Here is a 16,777-nt window from a genome sequence, read left to right on the forward strand (position 1 = left end):
ACTTGGTCTGGAGTTAGAAAACAATCCTCAGGCGGTGTGTGGACTGGGTAACATGCAGGCCAGTTTTCCAATGATACTCTCAGGCTGACAGGCCAGCTCCCAGCACGCAAGAGACACCTCCGCTCGGTCAACACCAGGCTGAGGGCCTCAGTAATGTGATCACTCACCCCAATGGATATGACTTGAACATAACTTGAATTTTTAGAAATCATTTTTTTGACATCAACTACTTTACTGATACGGGAACAGCTCAGATCCCACTTCCATGGTGGGCTGTCCGCCCCTCTCCAGCGTTCTGGTCTGCTCCCCAGCTGGACAGCTCTAACCCCAGGAAGAATTGCTTCGTACCGGCCACGCTGACTTCCCCGTGACACTCATCCACGCGGACGGGGCCCCCCCTCTGCAGATTGTTCTCCTTTCGTCCTTGGGCTCAGCTGACTCGGGCCCATCATTCCTCAGCAACCAGGCCTTCCTTTCCACATGCACTGTTATAACCCTGGTTTTCTCATCTCATCCCCAGACTCGTAACCCAATAAAAGTCATACACAGAACCCTCCTCCAAATATATATACACCAGGGTTTCTCCAACCCTGCCATTACTGACGTTTGGGGCTGGATCCTTCTTTGCTGTGGGGCTGTCCTGTGCACCGTGGGGTGTTCAGCAGCATCCCTGGCCTCAACCCATTAGATGCCAGTAGCCACCTCCCCTCCACCCCAGGTTGTGACCATCAGAAGTATCTCCAGACGTTGTCAAATGTCCCCTCAGGGGCAAGATCACTCCCAGCTGAGAACAACTGAGGAGAGACAGGCATATAGGCGCCCCCACACCCCTTCTGCTTGTGTCAAGCAGAGAGCATGTAACTGCTGTGGTTGAAGGGGCAGTGTCCCCAGACGCACAGTGACCCCGAAGCTTCCTGAGAGCCTGAGCTTGAGAGGTGATTACTAGGTGATTACTGTGTTTTAACAGACAGAATCACACCTGATCCCTCCCTGGATGATGGCAGCTCAGACATCCATGAACACCCATGGGCCAAAACTGGGTCCATGCTTCCTGGGTGCTGTCTACAGTGGCTGGTGTGTAGACAAATTTGTGTACGTACTTGTGTATATGGGTGTCTTTTAGTTGTTAAAACACAGTATGACACAGGTACTACTATCAGGGTCACTACCAGGTGAGGAAGCCAGGCTGAGCAAGGTTTAGGGGGCCACGGAACTGCGGCCTGAGCCCACGTCTCCCTGACCCCACTTCCCACAACGCAGCCCTATTCCATGCTGCAGTGGTGGCTAAGCCTGAGTTTGGGGTCACCAAGACCCCCAGATATTCATTGTGGAACTGGCATAGAGTAAGCACGCAACAGCTCTCCTCGTTGATTAAACATATGATCAAATAAAAATCTGAACTCTCCTCACAGACAAGGACGAACTTCCACTAAACCAGGAGGTCCTGTGCCGGGGCAGGCCACAGCCCTGCCCTGCCCCGAAGACAGTGCTCCACAGAGCACTTTCCCAATCGGCTGCGAAACCCCGTGTTTAGGTTCAAATCACCTGCACAAACATATGGCAGGTGATCTTTTGCTGAGCAACACCCTCCTTACATGTTGTCGTCCAGGACAGTAATGTTGTCATAACAGCCAGGAGAGTGTCTTGAGGGACCCAGTGTGATGTCTTGTGAAGATCAAAATGAGTCACCCATTCCCTGGAGTGTCATGCGCAGGGTGTGGCCAGGGAAGGGCAAAGAATTACCCTGGATTTGGGATTTGGAGAGAGGTGATGGACAGGGCGCTATTGTATGGCAGATGATGCAGACGGACAGCTTTCCCCTCCGTAAGCGTTCCTACCTTGATACATGAAATAAGAATTGCTGGCATTAGACAGACAGACAAAAAGCCTTTTGCTCTTCCCCCTTGCCTTCCTCCTCCTCCCTGATCAGTGAGACTGAGCAAGGTGCTGGGCACCTTCGAGTGCTGTCACTGGACCTGCCTACAGTGAGCCACACCCCTGGGGGCCTGCAAGGTAGGTGGGTGAGGAGCCCTTCTCCTACAGACGCAGCTCTCACCATGAGGGGCCCCCGGGCTGGACTGCAGGGAGCGGGTAAGAGGCCAGAACTGGCTGCAGGCCGAATCCACTGACAGCCCTCAGCAGCAGAAAGCCAGCATCTGGATCCCAGCATGACCCCCTGGTCTGGTTTAAGTGGCTCACTATCAGAAGGGAACGGAGCGCGATGGAGCTACACCCTCCATCAGTGAGCCTGCACCCCGCAAAGGGCAATGTGCGGCGGGCTCGCAGTCCCGAGGAGCAACGGCAGGACTGGCCTGGATGGAGAGGCTCTGACAGCTCGGGTCGGCTCCGCCCCAAGCAGCTTTGCCTCCGCTCGCTTTAACAGAACAGTCGCGTGTAGGCTCTCTTCACACCACAGACTATTATTCTAAATAAAACTGGGCCAGTTATTCATAAGCACACATCTAAAAATAATTTCTACCTGGAAAGTAAGGATGGATTCTTTGGGGGAAAAACTCAAAATGTTAAGTCTGTTTATAACCCCCTATCTCAGCTCCTGCCCAATAAACAGAAAAATTAGAGAAAACACACACATACTCCCTTCACATTAGAGAACAGGCAACTCATCGTTTTTTGTTTTTTTTTTAAAAAACAGTGAGTGACCAAAACACAGAAGAAAATCTTAGAAGTTTCCTATTTTATTTGCATATCTGTAGGCTTTCCTGCTCATTCTGCCACTTCACTTCCCTACACGACTGAGTCCCCGCCAGGCCCCTACTAGGCCCGGGTATCTTGAACCAAGTAGTGACGTGGGTCTCGCGGGTCTCGCAGCCCTTAAGGCTCTCTGGCCAGCCCTGCTCACACAAAGTTTGGCAAAGTCACCCTCCTGCCAATTTCCTAGAAGTAAGTATCTTGGCTGATGAAAGAAATTAAGTGCAAATTAATCGAGGGGAGCTCACTGTGCTTTCATAGAGTTTTATTTTTAAGTGCTTTCTTGTCTATTTAAAAAGGATCTATTTGATCACCATGAGAACCCAGTGAGGTAGAGAGGAAATTACTGTTAACCATATTTTAGATAAGAAAACCTAAGTCCTAAATGCTGAAATGACCTTTCCTAAGAGATGTCAACACATGAGAGAGCCAGGGCTGACATCCAAGTCACTGATTCTTCATCTTGCTTTTTAACAGCTCTTCCACTTTGATTTTTAAAAGTTCAATACCTCCAGTGGTTAAAAATCTCACAAAGGGAGCTTAAATTTTGTTGGGGTGGTAGAGCTTCCTGGTGTGCGAGGCAGAATTATGTAACATTTGAAGGTTCCTGACTATAGAAAACATGGACAAACACCTCTGTAACCAGAGCAGCAAGAGTAATTCTCAGGAGAGGGTTGTCATATTTCTGAGCATGAGTTCACTGCAGAGCAGAACCCCAAAAGACTTTTTTTCTCCACAGCTTGGAATCTAGTTCTATTTTATCCAAAGCCACTTGACTCCAGGCATGGCAAACACAGCCCGCACACAGGATGGGAGGAGTCTGGCCTCATCAGCACCGGTCCACCAATATCCTTTTTTTCTTTTTTTTAAATTTTATTTTTATTCCAGAGAGAGAGGAAGTTGGGGTGGGACAAGGGAGAGAGAGAGAGACATTGATGTGAAAGAAACATCTATCAGTTACCTCTCATGCGCACCCCAACCAGAGACTGAACCCGCAACCTAGGCATGTGCCCTGACAGAGAATCAAACCTGTGACTTTTTCGTTTACAGGACAACTCTCCAGCTGAGCCACACCAGCCAGGGCTTGGCTGGCATTCTCTAAAATCTATGTTTATGGTCATAGCTTATTCTTTCCCAGAGAGGAAAAGAACAATTTTATACCAGAGAAGCCTGTGGATACCACCTTAACACAGTGATCACAGTTGTCACAGCCAGGAATGTAACCATCTGACATGCTGGCCTCCTGATATGATGTGCTGAGAAGAGGCTGACATCCCTCCAAGTGGGGCTCCTGCCAACTTTATTTTTTTAAGGTTTTACTCATTTATTTTTAGAGAGAGGGGAAGGGAGGGAGAGAGGGAGAGAAACATCCACGTGTGGTTACCTCTCGCACACCCCCTACTGGTACCGCAGCCCAGGTCTGTGTGCTGACCGGGAATCGAACCAGCAATCCTTTGGTTCGCAGGCCAGCACTGAACCCACTGAGCCACTCCAGCCAGGGCTCAACTTTCAACTTAAAGAAACAGCACAGAAAACTGAAATGTAGAGAAGGTACGGAGACTGGGACCCCTACTGTGGCACCTGACATTCCCACTGGGTCAAGGGGAGGAAGAGAGAATGCTGCAACTCACTGCTGACCCCAGGGCAGAGTTGCATCTGAGGTGGCAGTGCCCTTCCACCTCCAGTAAGGCTTGGAGAGCCATGCTCTCAGCACATCACCTGCCAAATTCTGCCGTTAGGCCAAGTCCTGTTCTTATCAGTCTTAACATCGTTTCAAACTTCTTTTGTAAAGCTGGCAGGCAAAATAACCTTTCCCCTTTTTGGAAATACAAAAGTGACATGTGATTTTTGAGATAATCTTGAAAATACAAATACAAGCAAAAGAAAGGGATAGGGAGGATAAAAACCTCATTGTCCCAAGAATCACTGACTGTCTACATGTATATACATTCACCAATGTGATCAGGAATATGCCTATTAAATATCTCTCGATCTTTTAAAAGTTATTAATCTTATATCTGAAAATCCATCTTAATATTCATAAATATGGAAAATATGCACTTGATAAAAATGGAACCATGTTCCGCATACCAATTTATAACAATATCCTGATCATCTCTCCATGCAATTACATAGTTTTTCATGACTTTTTATGGCTGTATAGCACTCCACTATTTGGATGTATCATAATCTGTTTAGCAATTCCCTGTTGAGCATATTTATGTTGTCTTCTATTTTACACTACTAAAGCAAGGCTATCCTTGTACTATTAAAAAAAAAAAAAGGCACCGAGTCTACTGAGAGCTTGCTTCCAAATATTGAATTCTCTCTCTATAGAGAGGGCAACCAACCCCTTGTTCATCTTAGTGAAACTTACAATGATGACGATGATGATGAAGAAACTTGCCAGCTATTATCCACAGAGAGAATATGAGTCAATATCCTGGAAAGAGAGGGGAGGAATCTGGAAAAATCCCAATGGGAACAGGCTTTTCTTTCTGTTAATGTCAATGTCCCAAGCTATCACCAGAGTAGCGCCATGTGAATGGAAGGCTCAGGAATAAGACCAATTGAGATCTTACAGCCCACCTCATAGAGTTAAGATTTTGTAAGAGAGCATAATCAAAGGCAGGCAACACAAGCACAGAAAGGATATAGTGGGCTTAAAAAATTAACAAACCAAGATGCTATTCATTTAGCAGTGCACTATGGAAGTCTTTTCCTTGTGCAGGGTAGGTGTAGCAGTAGCAGAAATTTGTAGTCTATATAAACCATAGTGGTCTCTGAACAAAATAATAATAGTGAAAACGTGTCTGGTGGAAAGCAACAAATTAGAAATAAGAGTTGCTGTCACCTTGAAATATTTTAAAGAAATTCCCAAGTGTTCATTCAATTTGTGTTTTCTCCTACGTTCTCTGAGCCAAACTGATTCACTGAACAAGTTTTATATGATTCTCTCTATATAAAGAGTTTCCTCTTTTTCCAAATTAAAATCATATTTCTCTTCCTCTCTCAGTCTCACTGAAGAGGTTTCCATTCCACTGCTGGACTGAGTTACTTACCGAGTCATTCTTGTCAGTCACTATCAGTAAAATACATTAATGACTTAAGACAGAGCCACAGAGTGTAAATTTGTTTTCCAATTACAGTTTCACTGGTGAGTTCACCCAGTTCTTAATTTTAAAAAAGGGCTTCATTATAAATAATCACACTGCTAATGGTGCCTGACAAGTTATTATCGCCTCTTTTAATGAGACAGGCCCAAGCAGAATGCAATCGCTTCACTCTGGATGCAGTCGAAGGAGGAAGGGGGGAAGAGTGTCAGAAAAACAGAATGGAACTGATGGACCTAAAGAGGAAACGCTGAATGGATCATCTCGGTAACCAAGTCTCATACTTACCAGCAACGAGACCCCTTAAGAGCCTATCGTTTACCTGGAAGATACTCAGAGAGAGGATGTAAGCCCAGCATCCCTCCTGCCACCCTCTCAGGGCGGGCTGAGCCTTGCGTCGACTGCAGGAGGCACACCCCGCACTGTACTGCGCCCCACCCAACTGCTTTATTTGTGCAGCTGTCACAAAGGGGGAAAGATGCTCACCTGCATGCCACGGGTGAAGATGACCTCTTAATGTTGGCCCCGGGAAAATCACGTCTTTTCACAGGGGACGCAGGGCTCCCGCTGGAAAAGGAAGCTGTTGGTTGGGGCCCCTTTTTCATCTTCTCCACCTGTGGGGGACACAGAATAGGACGCCATGACCCACAACTTTAATTTCTAGAACTATCCCAGGTGGAAGCAACGCACAGCTTTCTTTCAGAAGGGTCTATCTGAAGCTACAGTGCTTCCCACAATAGGAGGATCTGCAGAGAAGCACCATGAGGTCAGCATATTTAGGTGACTTAGCTAAATAAAAAATAAATTCAGCCTCAAGATGCACTGATTTCCTTGTCCTTGATATCTTGAGTAGAGCAGACAACAGAACCATACTCTGGTCTTGGATACAGGGGTTAACAAAAGTAGGTTAAATTAACAGCCACCCCACCAACCCCTCCATGTCTTCCCCTTAGTCTCCCTCTGCAGGAGGCCGGAGGCACAGGCCTGGTCCGCAAGGTGGTCCCTTCTCTCCATACCGCGCTTCTCTGCGGCAAACCCTCGCTTGGTCTCCACACCCACATATGTCGGCCTCCTTCCACAGCAATCCACGCTACAGTAAAAACCAAGGGTCTGAAATGTTCACTTCTCATGTGAGAACCTCAGGATTTAAAAAATAAACATGGTGTTATAAAAATAAGTACCCAATAGTACAGTAACGTGGCGGTTTTAAAATAAGTGTACACATCATCCGGTGCTCTCCCTCCAACGGGGGGAGCTCAATCCCTGTGTCCCTGAGTGTGGGTTGGTCTCAGTGACTTGCAAAAGTGATGTTGTGCACCATCTGAGGCTGGCGCAGAAACATGCTACGGCTGCCCCTGTGCTTGCCCTCTGATCTCTTGCTCTGGGGGAGACCAGCTGCCACGTCACTTGGACACTCAAGGAGCTCTATGGAGAGGCCCACGCAGTAAGGAATTGAGGCCTCCTGCCCACAGCCATGTGAGCGAGTTGGCATGGAGAGCCCCGGCCAAGCCTTCAGGCGGCTGCAGCCCTAGCCACCAGCCTCACCGCACCCTTGTGAGAGACCCTGAACCAGAAGTACCCAACTAAGCCACGCTCCATTTCTGACCCAAAGAACCAGTGAGGTAGTAACCATTTGTTTTAAGATGCTAAGATCTGGACTGATTTTTTTACATAACAAGTGACGACTAACAAAATTAGTGTAGTGTATAATTTCTAAATAAATATACTTAATTGGGGGTACCTGATCAACATTTGTTTTGCTTATGGTTGCAGTGTAACAGAAAACATTTTTCAAGGTCACTGTTGTGAGTGAAGCCCGGCTTAGAACCTCAGTTCTGGCTGCCTGTAGAGACAAAGCTGGCCCGCATTCAGATGCCCTTAAAGCAGCAGAGAGGGGACACTCAGAACATCCCTTCTGACTCGTGTCCTCTGGAGGGCAGGCTGTAAGGAGGACAAGGTATTGCTCCAAGGCAGTAAGATTTAGGAGGGTATAAAAAGTTAAATGCTTTTCAAAGGTTGGCTGAAATTTTTAACTGACTCTTCCCCTTGAGCAGTCCCTGGACATTGATGAACAGAGGCCCAACTCAGGTCAAGTGCAGGGAGCAATCGTACAGTCAGTTAAGCGCATCCTGAGGGCGAGTGGGCGGGTGTAAACATACCCGAGGGGCCTCTGCTTCTGCAGGGGCTGCTTTCCAAGCCTCTCCTCCAGCAAACGGCGATGCAGTCTTCTTCTTTTCAATGGACCGAGTTGGGGATGACTTGTAGACATATTGATGAGGGCTGGCCGTAGCTACACGAGGACAGGCACGAAAAACTAGAGAGTTACAGTATAACAGCCAAAAGGATAGGGAGCATAGATGGAAAAAGTAGGGCAAAGCAAGGAGTTGGGGAGAACACATTTCTGTTAAAACGTGGCACAGGCAATCCATAGTCTCAAAATACCACCCTACTTTTTCTCAAGTGCACAGAAGGGCCTCCATGTTAAAAGAACCCACGCTCAATGTTCAAGAGTCCAGTTCATTTCAGGAGTTCAGAATCTGGGCGTTGGAGCCAGGCAGACCTAACACTGTCACCTAGTAGCTGGATCACCTTGGGCAGGTTACTTAACCTCTCTAAACGTCAACTTCCTTGTGTAGAAAGGCTTAACATAGCAGACCTGACTACTGTCTTTGGAAAGACCTGCTTACAAAGTTGGTCCTTGGTCAGCATCTGGGAATTCAAGATTTCAGAAGGGTTCCCACCATTAAGTAAACAGTAGCTCACTGTACCTAAGCTGCTTGTGCAAACATGACTTCTTGTGCTTTCCTTCTGAGGGTCTGGAATTTGGGTATGTGCCTGGCAGGGGGTGCCTATATGACCAGCCCCCAATAAAAACCCTAGGCACAGAGCACAAGTCATTGCTTGGAGAATGTGTCCTGTGTCACTATCCTGGGACAGGACTGTGGAAGCTTGTACCTAGTCTTCCCCAGACTTTGTCCCCTGAGCCTTTTCGCTTTGCTGATTTAGCTCTGTAGCCTTTCCCTACGACGAATCGTGGCTATGAGTTCTCCTAGAGAATCACCAACCCTCAGAGAATCCCTGACCTCCTGACACATCCCCCTTCTCAAAACGGGAATACTTCCTATCTCCTGGGAATTTTTTATTTGTTTGAGAAAGTCACATACCATAAAATTCACCCAATTGAAATTTAGTGTTTTTAGTATATTCACAAGGTTGTGCAACCATAACTACAGTCTAATTCCAAAACATTTTCAACGCCCTCAAAAGAACCCCCGTACCCATGAAGCATTCACTCCCCTTTCCCCCCTGCCCCATTCCCTAGCAACTACTATTCCAGACATTTCATATAAATGAAATCATACAATTTGTGGCATTTTGTGTCCGGCTTCTTTCATAAGAGCATAATGTTTTCAAGGTTCATCATGTAGCATGAATCAGTAATTCATTCCTTTTTCTAGCTGAATAATATTGCACTTTATGGATATACCACAATTTTATTTATCAGTTCACCTGTTGATGAACTTTGCGGTTGTTTACACTTTGTGGCTATAATGAAAAATGCTACTAAAAGTATTAATGTACAAGTTTTGGTGTGAACATATGTTTTCAGTTTCCTTGGCTCTATACCTAAGAGTGGAATTGCTGGGTCATATAGTAACTCTGTGTTGAACTTTCTGAGGAACTTGGCCAGACTGTTTTCTAAAGTGGCTACACCATTTTCATTCCCACCAGCAATTTCTCTACAGCCTCACTAACACTTTATTTTCCTTTTTCTCTTTGAATTTTAGCCATACTAGTAAAATGTGAGGTAGTATTTCATGGTTTTTTAAAACTGTTTTTTATTTACTGATTTTAGAGAGAGAGGGAGGGAGGTGGGGAGAGGAAGGAAGAGAGGGACAGAGAGAAAGATTTGTTGTCCACTTATTTATGCGTTCACTGGTTGATTCTTGTATGTGCCCTGACTGGGGATCCAACCTGCAACCCTGGTGTAGCTCTAACCAACAGAGTTACTCAGCCAGGGCCTCATTGTGATCTTGCTAACCATTTTCCCAATGACTAATTATGTTTAGCAGCATGTCATGTGCTTACTGGCCATTCATATATCTTCTCTACAGAAATAGCACTACTACTCAGAAACAGCTGGAACTAGGTAGAGAACTATACGTCATTCATGACATCTCTCTGAATACACTATCTTGGGAACTGAGACCAGACCTACCCTAATGTGGACTCAGTGTTGCTCATGTGCAAACAGAGGATGCCATCCCTCATTAATCTTGCCATGATGATTTGACCCACTTTGGTCAAGGAAGGGCTTGGATGGCATGACCCGGTACTTCTCAGAGTACAGTGCACAGGTCTGCTGGGTCCTGAGAGTCTGCCTTCCTAACATGCTCCCAGGTGATGGCGACGCTGCAGGTCCACAGACTAGCCCCTGAGTACCGAGGCGCCAGATATTTGTTAAGCTCTCTTACTGTACCAACCATTGTGCTATCTCATTTAATCCTCATGTCAATTTAAAATTAATTCATTTTATACATGAGGAAACTGAGACCTGGGGGGGAGGTTAATTAATGTATCCAAAGTGGTAAAAAGTAGCAAGTGATAGAGTTGGCTATAAGTATTCCAGAGACTGTGGTTTAAAGTCTACTTTGCCAAACCGTCTCTTAACAAAAGATCAGTAACTTCCACAGCTCCTGAAAAAGATTTTTCCCTGATCCATATGCCCACGACGATAAAATAATTCACTCACCTTTGTGACATTTAAAAGAAAAGAAATATGGCAATAGCAAAACACTGGTGGGGAGAAAACGTTAGTACCAGTTGAAGACATTTCACAAAGCTAGCAAACGTGAAGCAAAATACAAACACTCCAGAATAACTCAGAGGCCGAACAATACCACCTCTGTCAGTTTCCTTCGTGTCGCCAGCTTGGCCTCTTTTACCTTCTTCACTCGACTGCTCAGAGAGTATGACTGTACTTCTGCTTCTGGCTAAAGAAGCCTGGGTGGGTGCCAACAGTCGCATAATGAGAAAGTTTTCCATGGGAGAAATGTGCATGCGATGAGCTGAGGAATGGAATTGAGGAAAAATGATAAAAAACAAAAGAAAAAAGAAATGAAATGAAATGTTTAAAACAACACAGCGCATGATGCAAATTAACTTTTTTGGGCGGTAGAATGAATGTGGAAAATAAAAATATTCTAGCACAGGATGGCTTTGGAGTGTGTTGTAGTAAAAATAAAACAAATGATGTGCCATTTAGAGTGTGAAAGAGTGTGTTAATCCTCTTGGGAGCCGAAATACATTCAATATGCTAACGCAGTATTACCTGTATCGCTGTTAGAGCATTAGCTCATCTCCCATGACATAATATGGACTCAAGAAACCATTTACTCACCAAGTAGATCTAGCATTGAAAAAAGGGTTACTTCTACAAAACGTGTTTTAGGGCCTCTGTAAAGACATTTTTCATAATACACTGATTTTGCTCATGTGTAAATATGCATCCTTTCATACTTTTTCCATGTAAATAAGGACAAAATTAAATAAGCACAAAAATAAAAATAGCTAAGTGATTATCAGCTTTAATGGAAGCAGTAATATTCATAATCCAAAATTCTGTGACTTCAGCGTCCTTCTGATGGTTTTAGAGTGGATGATAAGGTAATGGATTAACTTTTCTACTTTGTACTTTGTACTTTTGTACTTTGGGTACCCGGTGGCCAGTAAATGGTTTGGGAATTAAAATTTTCAATTTATAATTCACAAGCAGATAATTTAGCTGCCAGCAAAATAACATATTGGTATCTTTTCATACTAATCAATGCAAACATGAATTTAACATCAATAAGTAAGCATGTGAATTCATGAAAATATATGGAATCCATTTGCTAATGGAATAGCTATATAGAATTTAAAATGTGTATATGTTTTATTATCTAGCTCTTAATTAATTCAAGGTTTCCAGTGCTTCCCCATGAACTGTATCAGAGATCAGCCACAATGACACTTACAGGTCTCTGTGCTGGAGGCGCAAGGTCGATGCCATTGAAAAACAACCAGGAAGAGACACTGGCTTTTTCAAAGTCACAAACGTCCTTCTGTTGGCCCTTTGGTGATGACTGGATGTGTTAAATATGCCATTGGCATCCCGCTCTTCCATGACGCTTTAAAATACACTTTTGATGCATGGAGAACTACTCTACCTTCCTTAACCTACATACTCTGAAAGGTCTCAGTTCAGACTTTTAATGACCTATTTGAGCCTCTACTAAACTCTGGAAGTTTTAAATCTATCCAGTTTGTGGCTCTGGCACATGTTCTATACATGTCATCTCCCAGCTCAAAGCAGGGTGCCAGAAAAGGCCATCTCTCCTTTTCCCCTTTAAAGGCTTCATTAGTTCTGCACTGTTGGGCAGGCCTGCAAACCACAGGCAGTAGCAGAGCCCTGTTTTTTTCACACATCTAAATCTCCCATGTACCTCTGCCTCATCAGTTCTGCCTTTCTGGCTAATCAATGATATCACACCAATAATTGGGCAGTTGTACCGGTCACATCTGCTCACTGGCCAATAAATTCCGGGGCAGGCAACTCCTGCATACACTGTAGGAAACGGAAGTCTCTTTCATGCAAGGAGAACAACATTCATTCCTGCTTCTATCAACCGTGATCTGGCTCTAAAGGGTGATGCCACTTTCCAAAGTCCCATTAGTGAGGTCCTGGGGCTGTCACATTCACACCACAGGGCTAGGGCAATGGAGGTGTTTGCAGAAGGCTCGGGTCAGGAGTGGGGGCTCTCATGAAGACCGACACTAGGACATTAAGATGCTCACACTAGAAAGAAGAAAACTGGAGAGATCAAGTCTACATGATCACTTGCCTCGTTCTGGGGAATACGATATTGCCGCAGTGGATGAGGACAGGCGCTTACTCATGGGAGTCTCCGTCTGCTTTGGCAAATTCATAGTTGATGTTGAAAGCTTCTCACGGGCTGCAGAGAAATGCATTGAAGACACTGCTACACACACCACTGTAGACTGAGAAACACAGACCCCAGCGTTCTCTCCGTCATCCACACTCCTTCTAAGCCACTGTGACACAGCACACTGCTTCTAGCACCCTCCTAGCTACCTAACCTATCTACAAATGCCCAGGCCCCGACAGCCATTGGTCTGAAGCATGATGTTCTCTTCCACTTCTAAACTGTTCTTCTCTTTGATTTCATCCAATCTCACTCAACTGTTCAACTAAAGCCATGTTAATCCCACCAGCAAATCATTTATTTCCTTGTGTCCAGGGGCTTTTATTCAGTATATTCAGATTACATGAAGACATAATGAACCTGGACTCAGAGACAAATCAGCACCAGGAAATTTCTATGGCCTGCGTCTGCATGAGCTGAAACCGGACTTTTTCTGAAGGTTATCTATAGCTTGGGTTGGAAGGAGAAGTCATTTGTAAGACAAGTTCTAGTTACAGCAGAACAACTTTAGTAGGTGGTTTCTTCCCCTTATCAAGTGATGGGGGTCACAATGGCTATTTTTCAAATATCATGACTGCTTATGGTTAGGATGTCAACATGTGGTCCCAGGTTTGGTGTTCTTAATTTCCAGCTGTTTAGAGTGGTATCTAAAATGAAACCTGTGCAGCAAATGAAGAGGTACAGAGAGTGCCCTGCCAAGCTATACTATAGCTCAAGGCAAAGGAAAGATGTGCGCCCTGGCTTGCAAGGAAGCAAATTTATCAATAAGATTCTCAAAATCTACTTAAACTCCTCTCCTCATGTTTTCAAATGAGATAACTGCCATGTTTGACTGTCTTCTGACCCAGAGATGATCTTAAAAAAATTTTTAATTGACTTAAGCTAAAGTAAAATTGTAAGTTCTGTTTTGGTATAAATAAAATATTTAAACTTAAAATTATGTTTTTTTTTTTTAGAGAGGGGAAAGGAGGCAGAGAAACACCAATGTGTGGTCACATCTTGTATGCCCCCCACCAGGGACCCAGCCCGCAACCCAGGCATGCACACCACACTTGGGAATCGAACCAGTGACCCCCTCGGTTTACAGGCTGGTGCTCAATCCACTGAGCCACACCAGCCAGGGCAAAATTATGTGAGCTTTACTACACTTACTTTTCAGTTTTTTTCCAGTATTTCTGCAACTACTTTCAATGCTCTGAAAAAAATTAACTATTGGAAAGGACATCAAGCCGTGTATATAGATAGGGGTACACAGTTCTCCCTTTGCCTCAGGCTCTGATATGGCTCAGGATGGCACTGTTCTTTAGAAATTTGATACTATCTTGAGAGAGTAAGATTTTTGGTGCCCTCTTAAATTGTGTGCCCGAGTCAAATATACTTGCCTCACCCTGGCCTGGGCCCTGGGCCCTGGCTGTGATCCCCGAGGGGTGATAATGATCATTTCTCTGTCAGTGGAAGGCCAGTGCCCACACTACAGCTCACTCGGTACGTGCAGCAAAGCCTCTGCTACTCAGTTATACCAATAAATATTTTTCTTTGTCAAAGGAATTCTGGAAACCAAGGATATTTATTCTTACTGCTATGAAGTGACCTTCTGCATTGCTGGTAAATAGTGCATCCCTTTTACCTCTTGTTTTCCCCTTTGCCAGCCAAAGGTGGATTGAATTTCTAAAGTTTTGCTAATTCCCAGGCCTGTATCCAAAGAGAGGTGCAATCAAGAACAGAGCCAGCTGATCTTGTTTGGGTCCCCAGTGTTAGTACGGATGAACTCCCTATCACTCCCTCTCAAACACCTCTCCGAGGACCCATGGCATGAATACCCATAAGTCTGTGTGATTACCCGGAAGTGACTGAAACACAACACTTCCTAATGTCCAAACCGATGACTAATGAGAATGTGAGAGATCGGAATGCACAAAACTTAAACACTGACAAGATTTTCAAGGCAGAAGTCAGTGAGCTAAGGATGACATGTCTCCAAAGCACTAGGATGAAAGGCATGCAGAGCTCTGCGATGACAGGAACAAAGAAATATGAGCATGTCATTCACATCGCTAGGAAAAAAGAACTCCAAGGGGTCAGACTAAGAAATTAATTGCAAAAGTGCTTGAGACACACACAGTGATGGAGGAGGGTGGTCAGAACAGTCATCACAGAATGCCATGGCATGGTGATGCTCGGATATACCATTGGTGGACTCGGCGGCAGCAGCGGTTCCTGGGTCAGGAGGGAGGGTGCTGGCTGCTAAACCTAGAGGAGGGGGTGGAGTGTTTTCTGATTCACCTACACAGCAAAAAATCAGAGAAAGGGAGGTAAAAGAAAAAGTCCCAATTTCTGGTTGACTTACTCTCTACTAAGGAAATTAGAAAAAGTAGCTGAAATGGGTTGACTTCTCAAAAACAGAAAAAACAAAGTATATTCACTGATAAAAGGTTAAATACACAATACAGCGAAGTCAAGAAACTGTAATATAAATGTAAAACCTATTTGCTTTCAGAAAGAGCCAGTATACAACTCCTGCGAATAGAATGACAAGAAGACAGACACCGAAGGGGAGAAAGCCACTCAGACTAGTAACAATCCACCCATTAAAGATTTAAAAATTTTTAAATAAGTATGAACTGGATAATGAAATAAGTCATCTTGAAACAGAATTGAAAGAGCAACAAAAATTAATAATGACGAGGGCAAACCGCCAGCCCCCTTTTTAGAGGGTAACTGCTGCTCAGCCTTTGCGGGTCATGCTGCAGCGGCAGCTTAGCCTCCTGCCATTGACCTTCCCTGAAACGAGACTGTCCCAGGGCTTGCCAGGCGGATCGGGTTAACCAGACTCTGCATTCATTTTTCTTTGCTTTTCTTTTGCTTTACCTCACAGCCCAGTTACTGTATTGACTGCTGTTTGCTAGCAAAAGGAATGCACTGATCCCCTTCACCAGAAACGCATACACCCGCAGCCTGGCAGTTTGAAAACATCGCATCTGAAAAAGGTCTCTATCAATTGTGACAAAGCACCCCCTTAGACCCTGCAGGCTGGGCTCAGGACTCCCGCCTGCCCTGAGGCCCCGCAGTGCAGGGACAGTCCTAAACTCACCATCTCGTCCTCCAACCGTGAAGGTCTGCGATGCTCCTCCCGATGTTCCTCCCGACGTTCCTCCAGACGTTCCTCCTGACGTTCCTCCAGATGCTCCTCCCGATGATGATGATCCTCCCCATGAGTAACGCTTCTTCATCTCCAGCTGCTGGGAGCGCTCCAGGGACCGGCGCAGCATCGCCTCCAGCCGCTCCTGCCAGGTGGCGCAAGGGAGAGTGAAATTAACACAGCAGACTCAGTTCCGGGGTGGGTCACCAAGGGGGGCTCTCTGCTTAGCATCCAAAGCCCAAGGCACACGTGCTCTCAGCCACACCAGAACCTTCTCAGTGGATGGAGAGTACACAACGCGGCTGGTTTGATCCCAGCCTCAAGAGCTCATCTCCGGGAGAGGCTGCAGCAGCCAGGTCCTGATTTGTTTAAGAATAATGCTAGACAAGCATTAACTCCTTGAGGCCTGTTGCAAGTCCAGGTTTGCCCTACCTAGTAGAAGAACTGGAATTGTCCTCTAGAACCAACTGAATGCCCTTTACTTGAAATGCATAAAACATTCTGATTTGAGAACATTTAAATTCAAGTATACTTTCAATTTTATAGCTTTAAGCCTAACTTTCTGGGGTGCTGTGTGACTGTGGGACTTATTTTGCAAAGCCCCATTCTCATTTTATAATTCTTAAAGGGGGAGGGGGTCGATTGTTTTCTACATTGTAACACTTTTCTGCTGTACAGTTTTTTGGGGAATAATGCTACACATGACAAAATTTAAAAGAGACAAGAGTAGGGAACCTTCTGGCCACAAAATAAAGTGTCTATGCATTCTCACAGTTAGATGGGAGGAGGGGGGGAAGAACTAAACAGTTTCTGGCCAGAAGAGAAAAACA

General features: G+C 45.1%; 1 protein-coding gene across 4 annotated transcripts in view; it reads right to left on the minus strand.

Moving 5' to 3' along the window:
• Positions 1-16,777, minus strand: part of MAP7D2 (MAP7 domain containing 2) — an 85,386-nt gene that overhangs the window by 19,314 nt on the left and 49,295 nt on the right. For 3 of the 4 annotated variants that reach the window (XM_054581201.1, XM_054581202.1, XM_054581200.1), the window contains exons 4-8: positions 15,900-16,092; positions 14,996-15,091; positions 12,707-12,817; positions 7,982-8,112; positions 6,309-6,436 (exon numbers count right to left, since the gene is read on the minus strand). In XM_054581201.1, coding sequence (XP_054437176.1) covers positions 6,309-6,436; positions 7,982-8,112; positions 12,707-12,817; positions 14,996-15,091; positions 15,900-16,092 — 659 coding nt within the window. Of the gene's footprint in view, positions 1-6,308; positions 6,437-7,981; positions 8,137-10,768; positions 10,892-12,706; positions 12,818-14,995; positions 15,092-15,899; positions 16,093-16,777 lie in introns of all 4 variants that reach the window. The other variant, XM_054581203.1, reaches the window with a different exon arrangement.

Source organism: Pteronotus mesoamericanus, unplaced genomic scaffold (assembly GCF_021234165.1).
Source record: "Pteronotus mesoamericanus isolate MK-2021 breed Mesoamerican mustached bat unplaced genomic scaffold, CSHL_Meso_final contig_65, whole genome shotgun sequence".
Taxonomy (NCBI): domain Eukaryota; kingdom Metazoa; phylum Chordata; class Mammalia; order Chiroptera; family Mormoopidae; genus Pteronotus; species Pteronotus mesoamericanus.